The sequence below is a fragment of the Bombina bombina genome, chromosome 6 (assembly GCF_027579735.1).
Source record: "Bombina bombina isolate aBomBom1 chromosome 6, aBomBom1.pri, whole genome shotgun sequence".
In the NCBI taxonomy this organism is placed as follows: Eukaryota; Metazoa; Chordata; class Amphibia; order Anura; family Bombinatoridae; genus Bombina; species Bombina bombina.
Window position 1 is genome coordinate 446980928 of NC_069504.1, and position 24055 is coordinate 447004982.

The following is a 24055-nucleotide window of genomic DNA, read 5'->3' on the forward strand; positions in this document are numbered from 1 at the left end:
TTATTTAGTGTCGGCAATGTCGGAGGCAGCGGATTAGGGGTTAATAACTTTAACGCCGGCGATGTTGCTGGCGGCGGATTAGGGGTGTCTAGATTAGGGGTTTATGTTAGGGTGTTAACATAACTTTCTTTTTCCCATAGACATCAATGGGGTTGCATTATGGCGATCTCAATTCCGCGATCGCAGGTGTTAGTTTTTTTCTAACACTTTCGCCCTATTGATGTCTATGGGGGAAAGCGTGCCGGAGCATGTAAAGTCAGGCCTTGGGTTTTGTGCGGTATGGAGCGTAACATACCATACCGCACAACAAAAGAAGGTTTTGGCTTAACTTGTAATGGCAGCCCTATGGAAAGTGCGATAACGCCATTTTTTTTTTGCGTTATTTACGCACACAGTGTAGCGCAAAACTTGTAATCTTGGCCATTGTTATTAATCATTTTCAATATTTTATATTTACATAACATGCCTTAAGATAACGTATTCGTCATGTGCGCTAACCCAACACCACATTATGTTATATATATATATTTATACTCAGGTATGGGTATATATAGATATTGTGACGTGAGTCACAAAGATCTGAGTGCCTGTTATGGAACATTCTTTGGGCAGGGGGTACATAGGCTTAAGAATACCCAGAGACTGCATGGAAATGTGGAATTGTATATGCTGGAAACCCCATGTACTTTTATAACTCTGTCTTATGTCCACGTCACCCTGTATCCATAAATAAAGTATGGGTACAGGGTGTGAGTGCCCCTTGTAGGAGCAATTATGACTCTATAAACCAAGTGGGCATAAAGGACTTAATAAATAATAAGAGCTCTTTTTATATTTTATAATAAGATGTATTTTATTTATGTTCCAGATCTGATTGTGTCTCAGGTGTCTGTCTGGGTAAACTGATTGTGTTCCTGTGTGATTATGTTAACTAGACTGGCCAACATCAGATTGTCTGAGTAAACTTTCTTCCCCAGTTAATTAACTTGATATGTTAATCTGTTTTACCTGTGAATAGACAATAGTCAGATGTATTGTTCATATGTTTTATTTACTGTTTAACCAATTCCCTCTGTAACCTGAAGCTCTGTGACTCTAGAATGCCAGGGTGTATAAATATGTGTGCTGCTTTTAAATAAAGTATTCATTTTGTGTTCAGACCCCTGAGTGTTGCATCAGTTCTGTTCACCTCTATAATATAATGAACAAAGAATAACTCCTGTTGGGTATAGTGCTGTAGGTTTAACATGGTGTAGCGTGCGAGGGATAACTTTTTTTTCGTTTGCACTCTCCATTGAAGTCTATGGGAAGTATAAGTTAATGTGGTTGCTGATATCCAAAGTCCTTTAATTAGTGTGCATTGGTTTTCACTTGCTTGCAAATTTTTTTTACTTACAACTTGAAATACAAGCACTAACCTGTGCGTGCAAATACGTTACTTCTGGCGGTGGTAGCACTCAAGCGAAAGTGCTAAATAGCCCTCCACTTGTAATCTAGCCCTATATTTTTTAGGGGAAATTCACAGGAAGTGATGGGGACCCCAGACATTAACCCATGATTGCCTTTCATATATATATATACGCAGCTAGCTGTCTAGACCTGAAGGATGTCTATTTTACAAACCACAATTAAATGCTTTACCTTATTCTTACATATAAGTATGGTGCTTTAAAATGGCACCAATGAATTGTATACATTCTATAGTAATAACAAATACAAATAATGTGCAATTATTTCTTCCATAAACAAGGTTTAACTAACTCAGATAAGTGCAAATGATGTGGAGTACAGAGAGTTTTTATTATTATTTATTTTTCATGACTTTATTTTATGGAAAACTTTCTCTCTTTTGTTGTTATCATGTCACCAGGTAATCACATGAACTCTGCATTATGTAGGGTTTCTAAAATGATATCAGTATTATAATAAGGTAGCAGCCAGTAAATAGTATTGATTTATACAAAAATAAATTACCTTAAAGGGACACTGAACCCAAATTTTTTCTTTTGTGACTCATATAGAGAATGCAATTTTAAGCAACTTTCTAATTTACTCCTATTATCAAGTTTTCCTTGTTCTCTTGCTATCTTTATTTGACAAAGAAGGCATTTAAGTTTTTTGGTTCAGGACTCTGGACAGCACTTTTTTTATTGGTGGGTGAATTTATCCACCAATCAGCAAGGACAACCTAGATTGCTCACCAAAAATGGGCCGGCATCTAAACTTACATTTATGCATTTCAAATAAAGATACCAAGGGAATGAAGACAATTTGATAATATGAGTAAATTAGAAAGTTGCTTAAAATTTCATGCTCTATCTGAATCACAAAAAAAATTTAAATAAAAAAAATGTTGCATACTGTAATTTCATGAATTGTATTGTTCATAAACATAGTAAATGTAGTGCACATGCTGTTTCTAGTGGTGCTCGGGGGAAGTGCAGGTGCTTTTCTTCTATTTGTTAGTGGGTGCCAGTTGAGTTAGGGTGGGGAAGGGCAATTTAGATCAGAGAAAATCAGTGACATATTTAGATTATGTGCTGTTCACTCAATGTTTTCAATTTTACATATTTGCTTCATTTATATTTCTGGTAAATGAGCAATACAGAGAAAGGATGTAACCCAATTTTTACCAGTAATATGCAGAGCAGAGAGTTACACCTCTCTAGTAAGACACAAGGCTAGATTACAAGTGGTGCGTGGGCGATAACAGGTTTATCACGGCTCTTTGAGCGCATCAGAAGTAATGCGTGTATTACAAGTTGAAAGTAGATGCGTTTGCTCAAGTGCAATTGAATTTAAAGCGCGTCAGGATAACGCGACTTCCAAGCTCTGGTTAACTGTTATGTTATTGAAATAAAATGTTATAAGGGGGAAGATTTCCGGTGGGCGGGCTTGCATGGAGGCCTGCGAAGAAGAAGTGCTCCATCTTCTAAATACTTTAAAGTGCCCCACATTGCACTGCCCTTAATACCAGTTTACTTTGCATGTAGGGACTTTCTGGCAAACGGGAGCAACGTCCTAGCTCCACCACAGGAGGCTTTTTTCTGAAGGCGGGTAGCACCGCAGCAAAGCACGCAATACGCCATCTTGGTTCCAAGACCTCAACACAGAGCCTAACTGCTCCTGACCTCATAGAGATATTGCAGGCTCGGCAGACCCCATGCTGCCTTAACAAGAACTGTAAATAAGATTATATAACCTATGAGCCGTCCCAAGAGATAGCATGACACATTGTGGGACACTTTATTAATAAGCTCCTTCAAAGGGACTTCTCTGCAAATGATGGAACTGGAGTACAATTCTAGTTACTGGATATTATGAATTTTTAAGTATTCATGTGTTTTATTTAACTGATTCTTTCTCTACGCACCTAACAACAGCTACATATAACTGAAGAATAAAAACGTCATATATTTTTAAACATATTTTCATAAACAATTTGATTAAATGACAAAATACAAACTTTCTTGTGGTTAACAAACAATCGGCTAGATTACGAGTTTTGCGGTACTGCTATACTGCTGAAAAATTGGACATTGTGCGTGGAATGGCCGGGAATGCATATTAGGAGTCGCGGCGGTATAGCTATGCCGCAAGCAGTTTAGCTTGTAACGCAACAAAATCCATAACTAAAATGTTACAAAGTACACTAACACCCATAAACTACCTATTAACCCCTAAACCACAGCCCTCCGCATTGCAAACACTATATTAAATTTATTCACCCCTAATCTGCCCCCTACCCACATCACGACTATCAAATAAAGTTATTAACCCCTAATCTGCCGCCCACTTACATCGCCAACACTATTTAAATATATTAACCCCAATCCTCCACTCCCCGACATCGCCGCCACTAAATAAAGTTATTAGCCCCTAATCCGCGGCTCCCCGACATCGCCGCCACTAAATAAAGTTATTAATCCCTAATCCACCACTCCCCGACATCACCAACACCTAAATAAACCTATTATCTATACATAATCTTTAAAAAAAAAAAACACCCCAAAAAATAAAAAAAAATACCTAACACTAACCCCAGAATACTGAAGACTTCTCGCCACTTGGATGAAGACTTCTCGTCGCCTGGATGGAGATGGATGTCCGGACTTCAGGAACCGTGAGTATATATTCTGGGGTTAGTGTTAGGTAGGTTAGGTTTTTTTTTATTTTTTGGGGTGTTTTTTTTTTTTTTTCAGATTAGGGCTTTGGGCAAAGTGTAAAAGAACTGAATGCTCTTTTAAGGGCAGTGAAAAAGAGCTGAATGGCCTTTCAAGGGCAATGCCCATACAAATGCCCCTTTAGGGGCAATGGGTAGCTTAGGTTTTTTTTAGAGTTAGGTTTTTTATTTTGGGGAGTTGGTTGGGTGGTGGGTTTTATTGTTGGGGGGACTTTGTATTTTTTACAGGTAAAAAAGCTGTTTAACTTAGGGCAATGCCCTACAAAGGGCCCTTTTAAGGGCTATTGGTAGTTTATTGTAGGTTATGGGGTGTTTTTATTTTGGGGGGGCTTTTTTTATTTTTATAGGGCTATTAGATTAGGTGTAATTGTTTTTATTTTTGATAATTTCTTTTATTATTTTTTGTAATCTTAGTCTCATCAAACAGATCCGACAACAAAGAGGAGGATTTTTCCTACATATATCTACAGAGATGGGAACCTCCTTAGCTATTTGGTTGGAGAATGGATAGCTTATAAAAGAATTTACATAAAACACCTAGACAATGTCTTACTCTTTTGGGAGACTCTGAAAGCGGTGCATAGAAGGGTCCTTACTAATTACAAGGCAGGAGTACAAAACAGTTACTTAATGCACAAATAAAGTATCTTCACAATCCTATAGAACATATTAAAATTAGATATAAACAAACTAAGACAGCTAGGGATGATTTCTTATTACAAATGACAATGCGTTAATCAGATAAATTTCAAGCACTTTTCTAAATACTTAGCAGCAATTAATAAACTAACCAACCACTCTACTACCAAAGGGGCATTCAGAAAGGGTTCTGACATTCTAACTGATAATGCACAGATACAAAAAGTCTTCTGTGAATACTACCAATCTTTGTATGAAGTCCAAGTGGTTTTGCCTTCTAATAGGATTTTTTTTTTTAAATTCCCAAAAATTCCAAGAGAACATTTAGAGACACTCAATATCCCTACCACAATAGAAGAAATACGGAGAGCTATTAAAGACTTGACACATAGTAAAGCCCCCGGGCCAGATGGTATACCAATCCATTTCTAAAAATTACAGAAAACAGAAATAGTGGACTCTCTTTCAATATTGTTGTATAGTATGATGCCTGGTGCAACGAGAATAACCCATAGATTTTTTAAAGGCTCATATTACTATCATTGCTAAATCACGGAGGGACCCACTCTTACCAGAATCTTATCATCCCATCTCACTTCTAAACATGGATCATAAATTATTATTTAAAATATTGACCAACTGACTGGGAGGGGTGTTGTCCTTGTTCATTCATGATGATCAATTGGGCTTCATTAAACATAGAACTTCAGTTTTAAATATTTGAAATTACAGTTGGTACTCTCCCACTATTGAAAAAAACAAAAACAATTGCCAACAGCCTGCCTGCTGGTGGTTGAAGCAGAAAATGCATTTGAAATTTTTTTATGGGGCCAACTCTTTACCACCCTTGAGAGATTCGGTTTTTCAGAGCATATGTTAAATGTTGTTAAAAATATTTATTCCTTTACCCAGGCAGCAGTAAGGTTTAATAGCTTAACACCACACTTTCCCCTCCACATAGGTACTAGACAGGGGTGCCCACTCTCTCCCCTAACTTTTCAACTTGGCCATTGAGCCTTTAGCACTATTGATTTGCAGGAAAAACAAAATTTATGCTTACCTGATACATTTCTTTCTTTCCAGATATGGTGAGTCCATGGAGTACTCAATTACTGTTGGGAACATCACTCCTGGCCAGCAGGATGCAGCAAAGAGCACCACAGCAAAGCTGTTAAGTATCACTCCCCTCCCACAATCCCCAGTCATTCGACCCAAGGAAAATGGAGAAAAGGAGTAATACAAAGTGTAGAGGTGCCTGAAGCTTAGTAAAACAAAAACAAAAACTGTCTTTACAATACAGGGCAGGCCGTGGACTCACCATATCCGGAAAGAAAGAAATTTATCAGGTAAGCATAAATTTTGTTTTCTTTCCTAAGATATGGTGAGTCCACGGAGTCCTCAATTACTGTTGGAAACCAATACCCAAACTAAAGGACACGGAGGACTAGGGAGGGACAAGACAGGTATACCTAAATGGAAGGCACCACTGCTTGAAGAACCTTTCTCCCAAAAGAAGCCTCAGTCGAAGCAAAAGTATCGAATTTATAAAATTTGGAAAAAGTATGCAAAGAGGACCAAGTTGCAGCCTTGCAAATCTGTTCCACAGAAGCTTCATTTTTAAAAGCCCAGGAAGAAGATACAGCCCTAGTGGAGTGAGCTGTGATTCTCTCAGGAGGCTGCTGTCCAGCAGTCTCATACGCCAAACGAAAGGCTCCAAGGTGGAGCAACAGACTTAAACACAGGCCTGACAAAACGATTGCACATCTGGCACTTCCGCCAGATACTTGTGCAACACAGATAGAGCAGAAATCTGACCCTTCAGAGTACTGACAGACAAACCCTTCTCCAGACCTTCTTGAAAAAAGGACAAAATCCTAGGAATCCTGACTCTACTCCAAGAGTGGCTTCACACGAATAAAGATATTTACGCCATATCTTATGATAAATCTTCCTAGTAACAGGCTTATGAGCCTGAATCATGGTCTCAATGACCGACTCAGAAAATCCATGCTTAAACAGAACTAAGCATTCAATTTCCAAGCAGTCAACTTCAGAGAAATGAGATTCAGGTTAAAGAAAGGACCCTGAAGCAGAAGGTCCTTCCTTAGAGGAAGTCTCCAAGGAGGAAGAGACGACATCTCCACTAAGTCTGCATATCAGATCCTGTGTGGCCACGCATCACTGATGCCCTCTCCTGTTTGACACGAGCAATGACTCGTGGAAGGAGAGCAAACGGAGGGAACAGCTATGCTAACCTGAAGATCCAATGAACTGCCAGCACATCTATTAGGAAGGCCTGAAGGTCCCTTTGGAAGCTTGGCGTTCAGACGAGACGCCATCAGATCGAACTCCGGTACCCCCATTTGATGGTTAACCTGGAGAACACTTCCGGATAGAGTTCCCACTCCCCGGGATGAAAAGTCTGTCTGCTCAGAAAATACGCTTCCCAGTTGTCCACTCCTGGAATGTGGATGGCAGAAAGACAGCAACTGTGAGCTTCCGCCCAATGGAATGATCCGAGCCCCCTCCTTCACGACTAAGGAACGCCAAGTTCCTGCCTGATGGTTGATGTACGCCACTGAAGTTATGTTGTCTGGCTGGAACCTAATAAACTGGGCTAAGGCCAGCTGAGGCAAAGCCATCAAGGCATTGAAGATCGCTCTCAACTCCAAAATGTTTATGGGAAGAGCAGATTCCTCGTGAGACCAAAGTCCCTGCGCCTTCAACTAGCCCCAAACTGCTCCCCAGCCGATCAGGGTGGCGTCCGTGGTCACAATCACCCAAGAGGGTATCCGAAAGCATGTCCCCTGCAATAGATGCTCCTGAGACAACCACCATGGAAGAGAGTCTCTCGTCGACTGATCTAGAACTATCTTCTGAGACAGATCTGCATAATCCCGTTCCATTGACTGAGCATGCATAACTGTAGAGCTCTCAGATGGAATCAAGCAAAGGGAACTATGTCCACAGAAGCCACCATCAGACCAATTACTTCCATCATTGATAATAAACTTGGGTGATAAAAATATATATATATATTTAAATTGTACCTTTAAGGTAATGGTTCCCACTGGAAAAAAGGATCGTTAAGAATATACAAACTTAGACAAATGACAAACCTCCTATACAATGAAAGATTAATGAAAGGAACCTCTACACCTCAGCGTTACCTTCCCCTTCTGCGCTCCAAAGAGAAAAACGGTCACAATCTCAGCTCCCTTGATTGAGACGCCACTGCCGTAGGAACTCCAGAAGCTCTAGGGAAGCCAGTCTTACAGTCCGTTAGAAGCTGTGTCACCCATATAGAAAAGGCGCGCTTTACAGAACGGAACACTGCAGCAACAAAAGGGAATCGCCCCCTCTTCTGTCAAAGGCGACCCTGATAGCCATTAGTGAAGCATAGATTGGAACTTTACTCCATCTTACCAGAGAGGCAATCCGCATCAATCCTCAGTCATTTCCACCAAGCACACATTCGTGAAATAAACTTAGCCACTTTAACCCCTTAACGATCAACGTTGTACCCTGTACGACGTTGGTCGTTATGCCCTTAAGGACCAGCGACGTACCCTGTGCATCACTGCAGTTCTGGGCTTCTCTCTGCTGCGATCTCGCTCAAAATAGCGAGATTGCACTATTTCTGCATGCCCAACGAGTGGGGCATTGCAGAAATAGATTTGCAGAGTTACTGATGCAGTGTCTACTACACTAAAGCTAAAATTAACCCTGCAAGCTCCCTAATTAACCCCTTCACTGCTGGGCATAATACACGCAGCGGGATTTAGAGGGCTTCTAATTACCAAAAAGCAACACCAAAGCCATATATGTCTGCTATTTCTGAACAAAGGGGATCCCAGAGAGGCACTTACAACCATTTGTGCCATAATTGCACAAGCTGTTTGTAAATAATTTCAGTGAGAAACCTAAAGTTTGTAAAACAGTTTGTGAAAAAGTGAACAATTTTTTTTATTTGATTGCATTTGGCCGTGAAATGGTGATATAAAATATACTAAAATGGCCCTAGATCAATACTTTGGGTTGTCTACTAAAACTAAATATATATATTTGAAGGGTTATTCAGGGATTCCTGACAGATATCAGTGCTCCAATGTAACTATTGCTAATTTTGAAAAAAAAAAAAAAAATGGTTTGGAAATAGCAAAGTGCTACTTGTACTTATTGCCCTATAACTTGCAAAAAAAGCAAAGAACATGTTTAATAAATGTATAAACTATTTAGCATGGGTGTTTTTTGGTGGCTGTAGATGTGTTACAGATTTTGGGTGTCAAAGTTAGAAAAAGTGTGCTTTCTTTTTACATTTTGTCATCATATTTGATATTTTTTTTTTATAAGATATGATGAAAATAATGGTATCTTTAGAAAGTCAATTTAATGGCGAGAAAAACGGTATATAATATGTGTGGGTACAGTAAATGAGTAAGAGGAAAATTAAAGCCAAACACAAACACGCAGAAATGTGAAAATAGCCATGGTCCTTAAAGGGACATTATACACTCATTTTTTCTTTGCATAAATGTTTTGTAGATTATCTATTTATATAGCCCATAAAGGTTTTTTTTTTAAAATAAATGTATAGTTTTGCTTATTTTTAAAAAACATTGCTCTGATTTTCAGACTCCTAACCAAGCCCCAAAGATTTATGTGAATACTGTCAGCTACCTTCTCCAGCTTGCTTCTGTTTGTGTAAAAGGTCTTTTCATATGCAAAAGAAGGGGGAGGGGGGAGTGTCTTATTTGCCACTTGCAATGGGCTTTCCAGCTACCTTTTCAACAGAGCCAAACTGACAGCTTCTAAGTAAGTTTTTAAACAGTTTTATACTGGATTTTTATATCAGTATCTGTGCATCTTATTCTTTATAGTAGTGTCTATTACATGCAGTTATATGAAAATGAGTGTATACTGTCCCTTTAAGGGAAGGAAATTGAAAAATGGCCTTGTCCTTAAAGGGTTAACACTCTCATATCACATATACAGCGCCTGCACCCTGCCATAAATGTATCTGTTTTTTTAAATACAGGAATTAACCCCTTAGTGGAGTCCTTCCATTTTAGTGCCATTGTTTCACATAAAACAAAAAAATGGCACTTACTTGCACAACAGTCTTTCCGGCAGAAGGACAGTTCATGAGCGTGAGAGGAAGCCACTCCTCACAGAGACATGTGAAAAACAAGGAAAGGACAGCGTAAATCTACTCTGGCTTTCTACATAAGGGCAGCAATCTGTTAAGAAAATGTAGTGAGGCCTACCTCACAACTTCCTAACTGCTTGAAAGCTGCCACTGCTCTACTTAAGAGACTACGTGGAGTACAGCTAAACTCAATCAAAGAACGAAAGATCAGAGCAAACCTACTCTGGCTTTCAAAATAATAAACTCTTGATTGAAGCAAATCTTTTTAGACACAAAAACTTCACCTCCTCCTTACACCAAAGGCAAATAGAATGACTGGGGATTGTGGGAGAGGAGTGTTACTTAACAGCTTTGCTGTGGTGCTCTTTGCCTCCTCATGCTGGCCAGGAGTGATATTCCCAACAGTAATTGAGGACTCCGTGGACTCACCATATCTTAGGAAAGAAATGGAAGGTCTTATAATTGGAAAAGTCAAAATCCATATTTCACTATATGCAGATGACATGATTTTAATTGGTGGTGAAGTGGAGTAAATCCCTAGAGAAACAAGTGACAACCTGTGAGAAATGGGCTAGTTTAAAGATGCTGGGGAAAACGGTAACTTTTGTCCCAGGATTTGAGAGAATCCCATTTCAAATTCCTGATGATCCATCCCTTGTTCACTTACTTTGGAAAAGTCCTAAGTTATGAAAATGTTGGACTATGGTAACCTACTGGTTGTGGAAACAATGTAACATAGAGCTCACAGATTCTTAGGCACCCTCTTACTTGTGGCTAGGAAATTAGTGTTCAAATCATGGATATGAAATGGTGATGAATGTGGCTAGGAAATTCGTGCTGAAATTTACCATCACTTTACAGTGGTTTATTAGCACTGATTCCACTTAATAATAATTTATTAAACAGGTATTTAAACAGATATATATTAATTATCTAAATTTATGTTTGCTGCAAATGTTTTTCAATTCTAAATTTCACCCAATCTGGACTTGAGTGTGCAAGAAAATGGTCATTATGTTACTGTAGTATGCAAAGTTTTGCTGTTCTTATCTGCTAAAACCAATAAGGGAAATATTTGTAGCAGAGTTAGCTTTGGGAAGTTTGCAGTGGGCATTTTCAGTTGTAAACATTAGTAACAATTTTCAGAGCTAGAAAAATAGTGCAAAATAAAAAATGAAAGTATAAGTGAAAATTGTTTCAAAAGACATAACTAAAACTAAATGTTTTTACTGTCACTTTAAGTATGATGGACAAACTCCATTCTCTCAGGAGGTAATGGAACAAACACAACAAAAGTAGGCAAAATAAACATTTAGGGCCAGATTACAAGTGGAGCGCTAAATCATTGTGCCCTGCAAACTGCAAATTTGCTTGTTTGCGGGCGAGCGATGAATAACAAGCACTCAGAAAATTAACCAGAGATTAGATCTCTAGTTTATTTTCTAAAAAGTTTCCCAAAATGCCCTCAAAATAGAGGGCATTATAGTTTTTTATTAAAAAAATGTAGCATTTTTTCACTAGGCAGCATTTTAGGGCTAATGTTAGTGTGAGTGGGGCTTGGACTAATTCCAGACTGGATTGGGTTTCCAGGTGGATTTTGAGGAATCTGAGAGGAAGAAGATTTGTTATTAAAACCCCAAAAACAATAAGTTATATAATGTTCAGTACAAATAGTATACTGTTGTACAGTTACTGTGAAGGTGCCGAGTACAAATAGTATTCTGCTGCACAGTTACTGTGAAGGAACTGAAAACAAATAGTATTCTGATGCACAGTTACTGTGAAGGAACTGAATACAAATATTATACTGATGTACAGTTACGGTGAAGGAGCTGAATACAAATAGTATACTGATGTACAGTTACTGTGAAGGAGCTGAATACAAATATTATACTTATGTACAGTTACGGTGAAGGAGCTGAATACAAATAGTATTCTGCTGCACAGTTACTGTGAAGGAGATGAATACAAATATTATACTGATGTACAGTTACGGTGAAGGAGCTGAATACAAATATTATACTGATGTACAGTTACGGTGAAGGAGCTGAATACAAATAGTATACTGATGTACAGTTACTGTGAAGGAGCTGAATACAAATAGTATACTGATGTACAGTTACTGTGAAGGAGCTGAATACAAATATTATACTGATGTACAGTTACGGTGAAGGAGCTGAATACAAATAGTATACTGATGTACAGTTACTGTGAAGGAGCTGAATACAAATAGTATACTGCTGCACAGTTACTGTGAAGGGGTTGGAAGGCTTAATGCTGCAAGCTCCAGTAATATTGAGTTGCTTTAGATGGCTATGATAAACACTGACTTGCCTACCTACTGATAGCCTGTGGGCTATGTGGGAGATGCAGGTATTTACCCAGCAAATGCCAACTCCACTGATCTTGCCCACATGTTAATATTGAGAATGCAGTAGTGAGCACATCCAGTACTGTAACCAACAGTAGAGGATATACGAGGAAGTACATCTTCATGGCCCAACAACATGAGGAGGTAAAAGGAAATGTCCCTGCGACATCTGTGGCAGGCTTTTGACCACAACTCTAGCAAGGAGACTTACAGTGCACAGCCAGTACTCGCCTAAGTCCCTCTCTTCCAAGGTTACCTCATGAGGGAAAAATAGGATTGACATATAATTCTTAAATAAAATCCTGAGCACCTCTATAAGCGAGGCAAAGAAATACTGGGAGGGTCAGGGAAGTAGGAGGGATACTTAAAGCTCTGGTGTATGGTATCTTTGCCTACTCCTGGTGGCCAGGTGATGAATCCCCAACAGTAAGGAATTGTGGACTCTCACCACCTTAAAGGTACTTTTCATACAAAATGGATATAATATTCTATTGTACTCTAATTTAATACACTAAAGGCCTGAAGGCTTATTTCTTTAGGATGGAATGGAAAAAATATTTTTGTGAACGTTTGGTCCCAGACTAGCAACCCACAACGAAGACATTTTCACCTAAAGACATATATAAAAAGCTTTACAAACACTAATTAGAATATTATAAATATCTTATTTTAATTATGCATGCTGTGCCTGAGGTCACTGCATGCATTTATGTTAACATATTTTGTCTGGTTTGTGTTAGTGATAGTCTGTAAGAAAAGCAGAGATATAAATTATGACGACAAAATTCAGTGCTTTTTCTAATTATATACTCATCAGATAAACTCCATTTTATTTTTCAAAGTTATTTTCCATGTTTGTCAGATTATGTTAGGAACAAATGTAACACTGATCAGTAAACAGTAACAGATGAATATCTATAAAGTTCACTTTAAAGGGCTTGTTAAAACACTGTGTCTCAAATACTTGTTTATATAAATCTGACATTTGTTGCTGATGAACATAGTTCTGTAGGCAAAGGGTTTTTCCTTTCAATGGTAAGCTTGAGAGCCTCTGTAACTTTGTATAAAGTGCAACTACAACTGATAGTGCAAAAGAGCAGGGCTCTCCTCTCCTTTTGTTTGTCAGTGTAAGTGCAGTAACGTACATTGTATAGTCTTACATAATGTCTCATTGCAAGTTTTTTTATTGTATTGTAGCTTTATGATTTTTATGTAACTTTGTATAGCACTGCATACATTTTTGGTGCTTTATAAATAAGCGATAATAACAATATTAACTAAAAGTAAAGCATTTAACTGAATGTAAGTGAATCCGGCTGTGACTATCTTTCCTTACCCATCTCTTTGAACTCCATGTTAACAAGTTCTAACCAGCATGTATCAATCTCATCCAGGTCATATCGGCAGGAACCCTGTGGTCTGGTAAGGAAGCTCCCTGGACAATGTGTTCCTGGTAATGAGTCACGTTTAATCAGCGGAGAACAATCCTCAACTGTAGGGATCAGTCTAAGCAAAAGACAAAAATATGCAAAAGTTCTAAGAATCAAACCAGGCTGTTTGTGAACATGCACATACAATATTCAGTAGAGCAGACTCAATTTCCTCAACAGAAGATGTTTCTAAATAATTAGCCCACAGAAGGAAATAAATACTTTTTGCAAGTAACTGTACTTTGTTCAATTGGTATCCTTTGTTGAAAAATATATGTACATAATGCACTACTGGGAGCCAGCTGGTGATTGGTAGCTACACACATCTGTCTCTTGTTGTTGGTTTGCCAGATGTGTTCAGCTAGCTCCTAGTAGTGTACTGCTGACTTTAACTATGTGTTTAATCCCTTTGCAGGAGTTAAAGCGAAAATAAGTAAACATTTAATTTTTATGATTGAGACAGAACATGCAATTTTAAACAAATTTTATATTTACTTCTATTATATAATTTTCTTTGTTATCTTGGTATCTTTTTTTAAAAAGCATACCTAGATAAAAGCAATGCGATAGTAGGAGCTAGCTGCTGATTGGTGACTGCACCTTTATGACTCTTGTCTTTGGCTCATCCGATGTGTTTAGCTAGCTCCCAGTGGTGCCTTAGTGCTCTATCAACAAACAATTCCAAGAGAATGAAGCACATTTGCTAACAGAAGTAAATTGGAAAGTTGTTCAAAAGTGCGTTCTGTATCCAAAACATGAAAGAAGAAATTGAGTTTCATGCCCCTTTAAACACACAGTTATACGCAATAAATATTGTAATAAAAATGCTCTAACATATGAGAACATTTTCTTTTTCCACTTTTATGCCCCTTACGTTTGATAACTGAAAGATAAACTAAAGTCCTTAGTTGTTACTTGCTATCAGAGAACAGAGTATGATTCATATAAACCTGATGCATCTGCTTCTAAATCTACAGCTTGCTTATATCCTTAAGACATACATAGTTTGATTACTGAACATCTCAGCCTAAGGGTCTGGCCTATTACAAAGTTTAGACTGACATCTATTATTTATTTTATAGTACTGAGGACGCCCAGTATTTCAGTGTTTTGTTTTCTTTTTCTGTATATTTGCATCTGTGTTGAATTATGCACCGCATATGGAATGTGTCTTATATATTTGTAGCTGATGTACATTAAATTCTTTATTTTATTCTTGTAACTGTATTTTTTTGGTATATTATTTGCTTGGTAGTGCGGAGACAACTATATATTTATTTTTTATTTTTTTAAATAATTTTTATTCGTTTTAACAAAGTATAACAATAATTGGGGACTCGCAGGGCCCCTACACATTGTAGTACACAACATAAAAAGGAGTACTTGAGTATGAAAAGATACAACTGAAGCAATCAAGTATCAGAGGTAGAAGTCGGTACGTTTCTGAGAAATTATCAAAGGAGGGTAGGGAGGGGGGGCACATCTATATGGGTGGGAGAGGGGGGGGGATTCCTATCGGGAGTCGTCTAGGATAGACGAAGGGTGGGTTCTTATACTCTAACCTGGGGAAGCCATGTGGGAGACACCTATATTTATTTATATTATTTCCTTGAGGTGTTTTTACATGGAGTACACCTTAGTCTCGAGCATTACTTTATTCTGAGTTATCACCTGTTTATTAGTGCTTATCCACATCATTTTTGTACATATAAATAAGAAGCAGTGCACGGAACAGAGCAGGTCATGTGTGTGCTTCTGGGTGCAATGACAAACTGTTGCTTATTAAAAATAGATGATTTTTCTGATGAGAAAGCAAAATTTCACAATGAAAATGAATCTATTCTTAATAAATGTCTGCATTACATTAATTGTTAATAGATTTCTGTTTGTCATTCACCTTACACAGTTATAAAAATATACTCTGCTCCATAGTGCATTTGCAGTAAGTGAAAAAGAAAAGATTGAAAGAATATGCTATGCAGCCTTAAAGGGACACTGAACCCAAAATGTATCTTTCATGATTGAGACAGAGCAGGCAATTTTAAGCAACTTTCTAATTTACTCCTATTATCAGTTTTTCTTCATTCTCTAGTGTCTCTTTAAAGGGACCTAAAACTCAAAATATTTCTTTAATTTACAACATGAAAATAAAAGCTGTATATGTTCAAAGTGAAACTAACAGGATATGCAGCTAAATATGTACTGTCCATTGGTTCACGTGAACAAATCCAACAGAAAAACAAACATGATTTATTAAGCACAGGAGTATTATAAATAAAAAAACAATATAGTCAATTTTGAAATTGATCACTTTATGACACCGAACAAACAATTTAAGTATCATGCCCTTTAAAGGGACACTAAAACCCAATTTTTTTTATTTAATTATTCAGATAAAACATGCAATTTTAAGCAACTTTCTAATTTACTACTATTATCAATTCTTCTTTATTTTCTTTCTATCTTTATTTAAAAAGCAGGAATGTAAAGCTTAAGAGCCGGCCCATTTTTGCTTAAGAACCTGGGTTATGCTTGCTTATTGGTTTGTTAAATGTAGTCACCAATAAGCAAGCGCTATCCAGGGCGCTGAACCTAAATGGGTTAGCTCCTAAGCTTTAAATTCCTACTTTTTAAATAAAGATAGCAAGAGAACGAACAAAAATTGATAGTAGTAGTAAATTAGAAAGTTGCTTAAAATTGCATGCTCTATCTGAATCATTAAAGAAACAATGTGGGTTTACTATTCCTTTAAGTGCAATTATTTGGATGATTTGTCTACTATATCTTTCATATCAGTAACTTAATCTTAATGAAGTATGAGAACAATAATATCCCACTAGGGATCCATTAACATATCGGCTTCTATTAAATAACCAATAAAGAGTAAGCATATATTACTATACAGGATTCATAAAACATGTTTTATAGGAATACTACGTACTAAGATATATATTAATTTTCTCATTACCTTACATTTCTCTATTTTCTCTTATTGTTTCTTTCTTCTTTACTATTCTAGGGGACATATAAATTATTTCACCTGTTTTTCCTGCAATTTAACTCTGCAAAAAGAGGTTGGAGTTTATCCAGGAGGATTTTGAACCCTGTCCCTAAACATTCTACACAGTGATTGCTTGACTGACATAAGAGCCTGTGTATATCTTTATTAAAGTACATAAATATAAACAGTATTTTAATGATTTATGCTTATGCTAATTTGACTCTTTCTTGTTAAATACATTTGAATTTTGGATAACAGACTCACTTCCAATATTTTGCATCTGTCCAATAAAAGACTTAAAGGGACAGACTTTATGGGAATGTAAGGTACCTGTATGTAATTGGTTTGCCACTATAATCCCCTACCAACTGTTGACACATCATGCAGAGCAAAAGGTAATACAGTATTTTATGTAAACTTTCTTTATTCGGCCGCCAAACTCATCCTCCCTCCTCCTTCTTCCTTTGTATGGGTCTGTTTGTACAAGATCCCAGCAGTGCGCGTGACGTCACGTTGTCCTGGGGACTAGATTACATGAGACACTAGGTCCGACATATTGCGCATACGCAAAACTATGGACACTCATCATAGCTCTTACAACGGAGAGCCTGTTCATTGGATGCCACCAAACAAAGATCCATGCCCACTCATTCTGTAGGAGGAGTTTTGCAGCCATGTTGTATCATAGGGTATCTGTTTTTTAAAGTGATATCCTTTAATGCTCTATAATCAACACAGGGACGCAGACCCCCATCTTTTTTCTAACAAAGAAGATTCCTGCTCCAGCAAGAGAGGTTGATGGATAGATAGAACCTTTAGCTAGATTTTCTTCTATATATTCCTTTACATTTTAGATTCTGGTTCTGATAAGGGATATATGCGCCAAAAAGGTACTGAAAATCCAGGTAATAAATCAATAAAACAGTCATATTCACTATGAGGGGGCAATACATCTACTCCTGTTTTCTGGAAGACATCATATAAATCTTTATATGATGGAGGAATGAGCATTTGTTCTTTATCTATGTCGGTTTTTTCCAAGGCGGAATGAATAAATGAATCAGGGAAGCAGTGTTACAAACAAAAACATAATTTATGCTTACCAGAAAAATTCCTTTCCTTCCAGGCAGGGAGAGTCCATGACCCTGCCCGTAATTTATTTTTGTTGGGCGGCTCCTTTTTTATATTATTTCTTCTGGCACCTTTATACCCTGATGTTTTCCTTGTTCCCTCAGCAGAATGACTGGGGTATTGGGGAAGTAGGAGGTATATTTAAGCCTTTGGCTGTGGTGTCTTTCCCTTCTCCTGGTGGCCAGGAGAGGAAAGGAATCTATCTGGTAAGCATAAATTATGTTTTTCTTCCATTTCCACTGTTGGGAAAACTATACCCAAGCTCCAGAGGACACTGAAGGAATAACGGGAGGGAACAAAAAAGAGACAGACCCTATTCTGAGGGCACCACAGTCTGCAAAACTTTTCTCCCGAAAGCTGCTTCAGCTGAAGCAAACACATAAAACTTGTAAAAAGTAGAAAAAGTGTGTAAGGAGGACCAAGTAGCCACCTTACAAATTTGATCCACAGAGGCTTTTTTCTTAAAATCCCAGGAGGAAGCCACTGCTCTAGTGGAATGAGCCGTTATCCTGTCGTCCCGCTGTCTCATAAGCTAAGCGGATGACACTCCTCAACCAGAAAGATAGAAAAGTCATAGTAGCCTTCTGCCCCTTACGCTTCCCCGTATATATGACAAACAGGAAAATTGTCTAAATTACTTAGTAGCCTGAATATAGAACTTCAAGGCACGAACCACATCTAGATTGTGAAGAAAACATTCCTTCGCTGAAGAAGGATTAGGACACAAAGAAGGAACAACAATTTCTTGATTAATGTTATGATCCGACACCACCTTAGGGAGGAACCCTAATTTAGTACGTAAAACCGCCTTATCAGCATGGAAAACCAGATAAGGGGGTCACATTGCAAAGCGCAAATCTCCAAAACTCTGCACGCAGAGGCAATAGTCAACAAAAAAAGAACCTTCCAAGATATGCATAGACTCAAACGAAGCCTGCTGCAAAACACTAAGAACAAGATTGAGGCTCCAAGACAGAGCCCCAGATCTAAACACAGGTCTGATCCTAGTCAGAGCCTTAACAAAGAACTGCACATCCGGAACCTCAGCTAATCTCTTGTGCAGGAACACCAACAGGGCCGATAACTGTCCCTTCAGGGAACTAGCAGACAGAGCCTTCTCCAGTCCATCCTGGAGAAAAGATAAAATTCTGGCAACCTTAACCTTATGTCAGGAAAAGCCACACTCTTCACACCAGTATAAGTAAGTACTCCACACTTTATGGTAAATATGACGAGTAACTGGCTTACAAGCTTGAACCAGTGTCAATAACACTCTCAGAAAACCCTCTCTTGGCTAAGACTAAGCCTTCAATCTCCATGCAGTCAGCTACAGAGAATCTAGATTTTGATGAACAAAGGGACCCTGTATCAGCAGATCTCTGAGACAAGGTAACCTCCACTGAGGAGATGAGGACATCCCCACCAGATCTGCAAACCACGAATTACTGATGCTAGCTCCTACTTGATGCAAGACACCAAACGAAGGAGAAGCGGTAATGGAGGAAAAAGATATAGGAGTCTGAACTTCCATGGTACTGATAGGGCATCTTATCAGTTCTACCTGAGGATCCCTCAACCTCGACCCGTACCTGGGTAGCTTGGTATTGAGGTGGGATGCCATGAGATCTATCTCCAGCGTCCCCCACTCGCTGCATTATCTCTGCAAACACTTCAGTTGGAGAGACCATTCCCCTGGGTGAAAGGATCTGCTGAGGAAGTCCGCTTCCCAGTTGGCCACATGCGGAATGTGATTGCTGACAGCGAACATCTGTGAGTCTCCGCCCACTCTAGTATCTGAGATACTTCTCTCATCACCAAGGGACTTCTTGTCCCCCCCTGATGGTTGTTGTAGGCAACTGAGGTTATATTGTCTGATTGGAATCTGATAACCTGGGACAAACCCAGAAACCGGAGTTCCAATATATTGATCGGAAGGGAGGACTCCTCCTGAGTCCACAGCCCTTTCTTGGCACCCCAATCGGCTCACCAGCCAAAAAGGCTTGCGTCCATGGTCACAATCTCCCAGGACAGTCTCAGGAAGCACGTGCCTTGGGACAGATGATCTGGACAGAGACACCAAGAGAGAGAATCTCTCGAAAGGTTGTCCAGCACAATCTGTTGAGACAGATCTGAATGGTCGGCATTCCATTTTCTCAGCATGCATAGTTGTAAGGGTCTGAGATGGAATCTGGCAAAGGGAATGATGTCCATACAGGACACCATGAGTCCGATCACCTCCATACAATGGACCACTGAGGGTCTCAAAGAGGCCTGGAGAGCAAGACATGCAGTAGTTAGCTTGAAACGTCTCTGATCTGTGAGAAATATTCTCAAGGATATGGAGTCTATTATTGTCCCCAGGAAATTTACCCTTGTACTTTGAGTAAGAGAACTCTTTCCCAAGTTTATCTTGATCGAAGAAGACTGAGAAGGGACTCCTAGTGTTCTTCCGCTAGACAAAAAGATGGTGCCTGTACCAAGATGTCGTCCAGGTAAGGCGAAACTGCAATACCTTGTTTTCTGGCAACGGCTAGAAGAGCCCCCATAACCTTCAAAAATATCCTTGGATCAGTAGCTAGGCCAAACGGAAGAGCTATGAACTGGAAGTGCTGGTCCAGAAAGACAAACCTCAGGAACTGAAAATGTTCCCTGTGTATCGGAACGTGAAGGTATGCATCCTTCAGGTCTATGGTGGTCATAAACCGTCCTTCCTGAACAAGAGGAATGATTGATCGTATTGTCTCTATCTTGAAAGAGGGAACCCTCAGAAACTTGTTTAGGCACTTTAAGTCCAGAATTGGACGAAAAGTTCCCTCCATTTTTGGAACCATGAAAATGTTTGAAAAAAACCCTAAACCTATTTCTGCTGTAGGTACTGGGACAATTACTCAGAGAGGAGAGATCCCGTACACAACCTAGAAAGGCAGTCCTCTTTTCTGGTCTTATAGACAGTCTGGAGAGTAGGAATCTGCCCCTGGGCGGATGAGATTTGAATCCTATCCGGTATCCCTGAGATACAACCTCCAGGACCCAAGTATCCTGTACATCCTGGAACCAAGCGTCTGAAAAGATAGACAGTCTGCCCCTTACTCAATCCGATCCCGGATCGGGGGCCGTCCCTTCATGCCCATTTGTTCTCGGCAGGCTTTTTAGTCTGTTTGGACTAATTCCAGGACTGAGCCGGCTTCCAAGTACTCTTGGGCTGCTCAGACTTGGATGAGGATTGCTGTCGTCGTGATTTGTCAGAACGAAAATTAGACAATTGCCGTCCCTTAGGCCTATTCTTCTAATCCTGCGGTAGGAAGGCACTTTTCCCTCCGGTAACCGTAGAAATAATGGAGTCCAGCCCTGGACCGAAAAAAATCTTCCCCTTGAAAGGAAGAGAAAGGAGTCTGGATTTAGAAGTCATATCCGCAGACTAAGACATCAACCAGAGAGCCCGGCGGGCTAGGACCTCAAAGCCAGAAGCCTTTGCATTTAGGTGAATAATCTGCATATTTGCGTCACAGATGAAGGAGTTAGCAATTCTCAGAGCTCTAATTATCTCCTGAATATTCTCCACCTCAATGAGCTCCGACAGAGTGTCGCACCAGTAGGTAACTGCTCCAGCAACCGCGGCTACAGATGCTGCCTGTTGTAATAAAAACCCTGTATGTTGAAACATCTTCCTCAGAAAAGTTTCCATTTTTTTATCCACAGGCTATCTAGTATCTAGGGATAGTAGAACACGTAGACAGCATAGAAGTAGCGCCATCCACCTTTGGGATGGAGCCCCACAAATCTAATTGAGAGTCAGGGACCGGGAATCATTTTTTAAAAGTAGATGAAGGGGAAAAGGAAGTTCCTATTCTTTCCCATTCATTACTAATAATGTTCGCCATCTTAAATGGCACTGGAAAAGTAAGAGGGACCTTCCTGTCTTCATAAACCCTGTCTAATTTAGGGATCTTAGGTTCCTCAGGGAGTGTAGCCTCTGGACCCTCTAACGTAGACAGAACCTCCTTTGATAAAAAAGCAGATGCTCAATTTTAAATCTAAAGGAGGGTTCCTCCACTGAAGGAGGTTTAGAAACTAAAGTTTCTGACTCAGAAAGTTCACCCTCTGAAACTACAGAAGTTAACTCATTCTCGGATAGCTGGGACATAGTAGCTAAATCTGACAAATATTTAGATGACTCTAGGTCAGGAGAACTATGTTTAACCTTTCTCTTAAGTTTGCTAGAGGGAGGTAAGGCACTCAGGGCCATAGACACCGCCAATTGTAACTGCATGGTAAAGTCCGCAGGAATAAAGGCCCCTCCAGATGGAGGATTAGTTGAGCCGTGGGGAACTGCATGTGGAGCGGGTAGTGTAGAAAGGGTAGTAATCTCTTGGGACACAGATTCCTGAGAGGTAGACGGCTCAGAGGGGCTAATAGCGCTATGAGTATTAGCAGGCTTGTCTCCGTTCTTAGACTTTAGAACGGTGCTTAGGCAAATGGAACAAAATTTAGCAGGTGTGCAAACCACGGCCTCCTCACAATATAAACAGGAATTATTCATCAGTACAGAAGGAGCGGAACCTTCTAATGTACTATCAGAGTCCTCCATAGCTAAGATATATCCACAGAAGAACAGACAAAAATGCTTTTATTAAAAAAAACGGCACCTTTATAATCCCAATGGCTGGGGCACTCACCACCTCCTAGACCCAGACAGCTAACAGTGAAAACGCTCTCCTTTGGAGTGATGTCCGCAGCAGGATCGTAGGAAAATTAAAAGGCTGCACCCAGTCACGTGGTGTGTAGGACAGGACTTCCCCTGCTATGAAAAAGGCGCTAAGCTATTATGAGCTGCGCAACACTCAAAAATGAAAGTGAAAACTGTTCTAAGCCAAAAGCACACAGTCTATGAGCCCAAAAAAACTCTCACATTAAAGCAGTTATAAATAACCCCTAGCTGTTCAAATAATCTCCCTGAAGGAGATATCAACCCTTGATCCTATTGAGGCATAAAGGAGCCACACTGTGACCCTGTATAGCAAAAGTGTATATAATTATAAAACGGTCTTACACTCCAGGATTCATGCTGTGGAACAGGCACAGCCTCTCAAGTGTGACAGTCTTGCAGTGACGCTTCTGACATGGACTTGAGTGTGTAACAGCAAGCAGTGAAACTTGTCAACACTGATTGCTCAGGAGCTGTTAGACGACAGTCTGGATGGGTTCGCAGAAAAACTTTCCCTGCATCTCTAGACTTTAACTTTCATCAATACTCTCACTGAGAGGCTGACATGATTACTTAAAACTAAAGTCCTTTCTTGAAGGGAACATACCGATTACAGGACTATCCAAATCTTCTGACACTTCTCTGCCACCTTCTATAGTGACGAAAGGCAAAGAATGACTGGGGATGGGGAAGTGGGAGGGATATTTAAGCCTTTGGCTGGGGTGTCTTTGCCTCTTCCTGGTGGCCAGGTGTTGTATTTCCCAACAGTAAGGAATGAAGTCGTGGACTCTCCCTGCCTTATGGAAGGAAAAGAGGAAATAAAACGTAATTTGTCAGTCTCTCAGTCTATGGTAGGATTATGTCTCTTTAGCCAGTTTTTTTTATGTTTGTCTCCCATTAATATTGTTAATGAAACTGTCACTTCTATTTTAGGCCCCAAACTAGGTGTGGAGCCATCGATAAGTTGGATATAAGTGGGTATGAATTTTTGTGTTGTAAGGATAGATACAGTTCTGGCTAGAGTGATGTCCATGTAGCATCCACTAGCTCCGGAATCCACCATGGCAGCAAGAATCATTGGTTTATTATTCAGCTGTATAGAGAGGGGGATAGACAGATGAGAGGCAGAACTATTAAACATGGTTTTACTGCTGCAAAGAGGGGAACGTTCCTTACCTCCCAAAAATGTAGGTTTAACCTTGCATTCTCGGACCTGGTGTCCTGACTTTCCACAATACAAACATAAACCGTGGGAGTATTTCCTAGCTTTTTCTGTCTCAGAAAGAGGTCCTCTAGCCATGCCGATCTGCATGGGTTCTTCTTCAGGAGCAGTAACTGGTACAGGTGAACTACAAAGGAAAGTTGGACAACTGGGAGTTGAAGGGTACATCTGTAGGCGTTCTCTCTTCCTCTCTCTCAAGCGTCTGTCTATCTGAATACATAGGG

General features: G+C 39.4%; 1 protein-coding gene across 1 annotated transcript in view; it reads right to left on the reverse strand.

The window, feature by feature from the left end:
* JADE2 (jade family PHD finger 2) overlaps positions 1-24055 on the reverse strand; it is a 1034250-nt gene that overhangs the window by 350825 nt on the left and 659370 nt on the right. The window contains exon 5 of the mRNA XM_053717215.1: positions 13679-13848. Within this exon, the coding sequence (XP_053573190.1) occupies positions 13679-13848 (170 nt within the window). The remainder of the gene's footprint in view (positions 1-13678; positions 13849-24055) is intronic.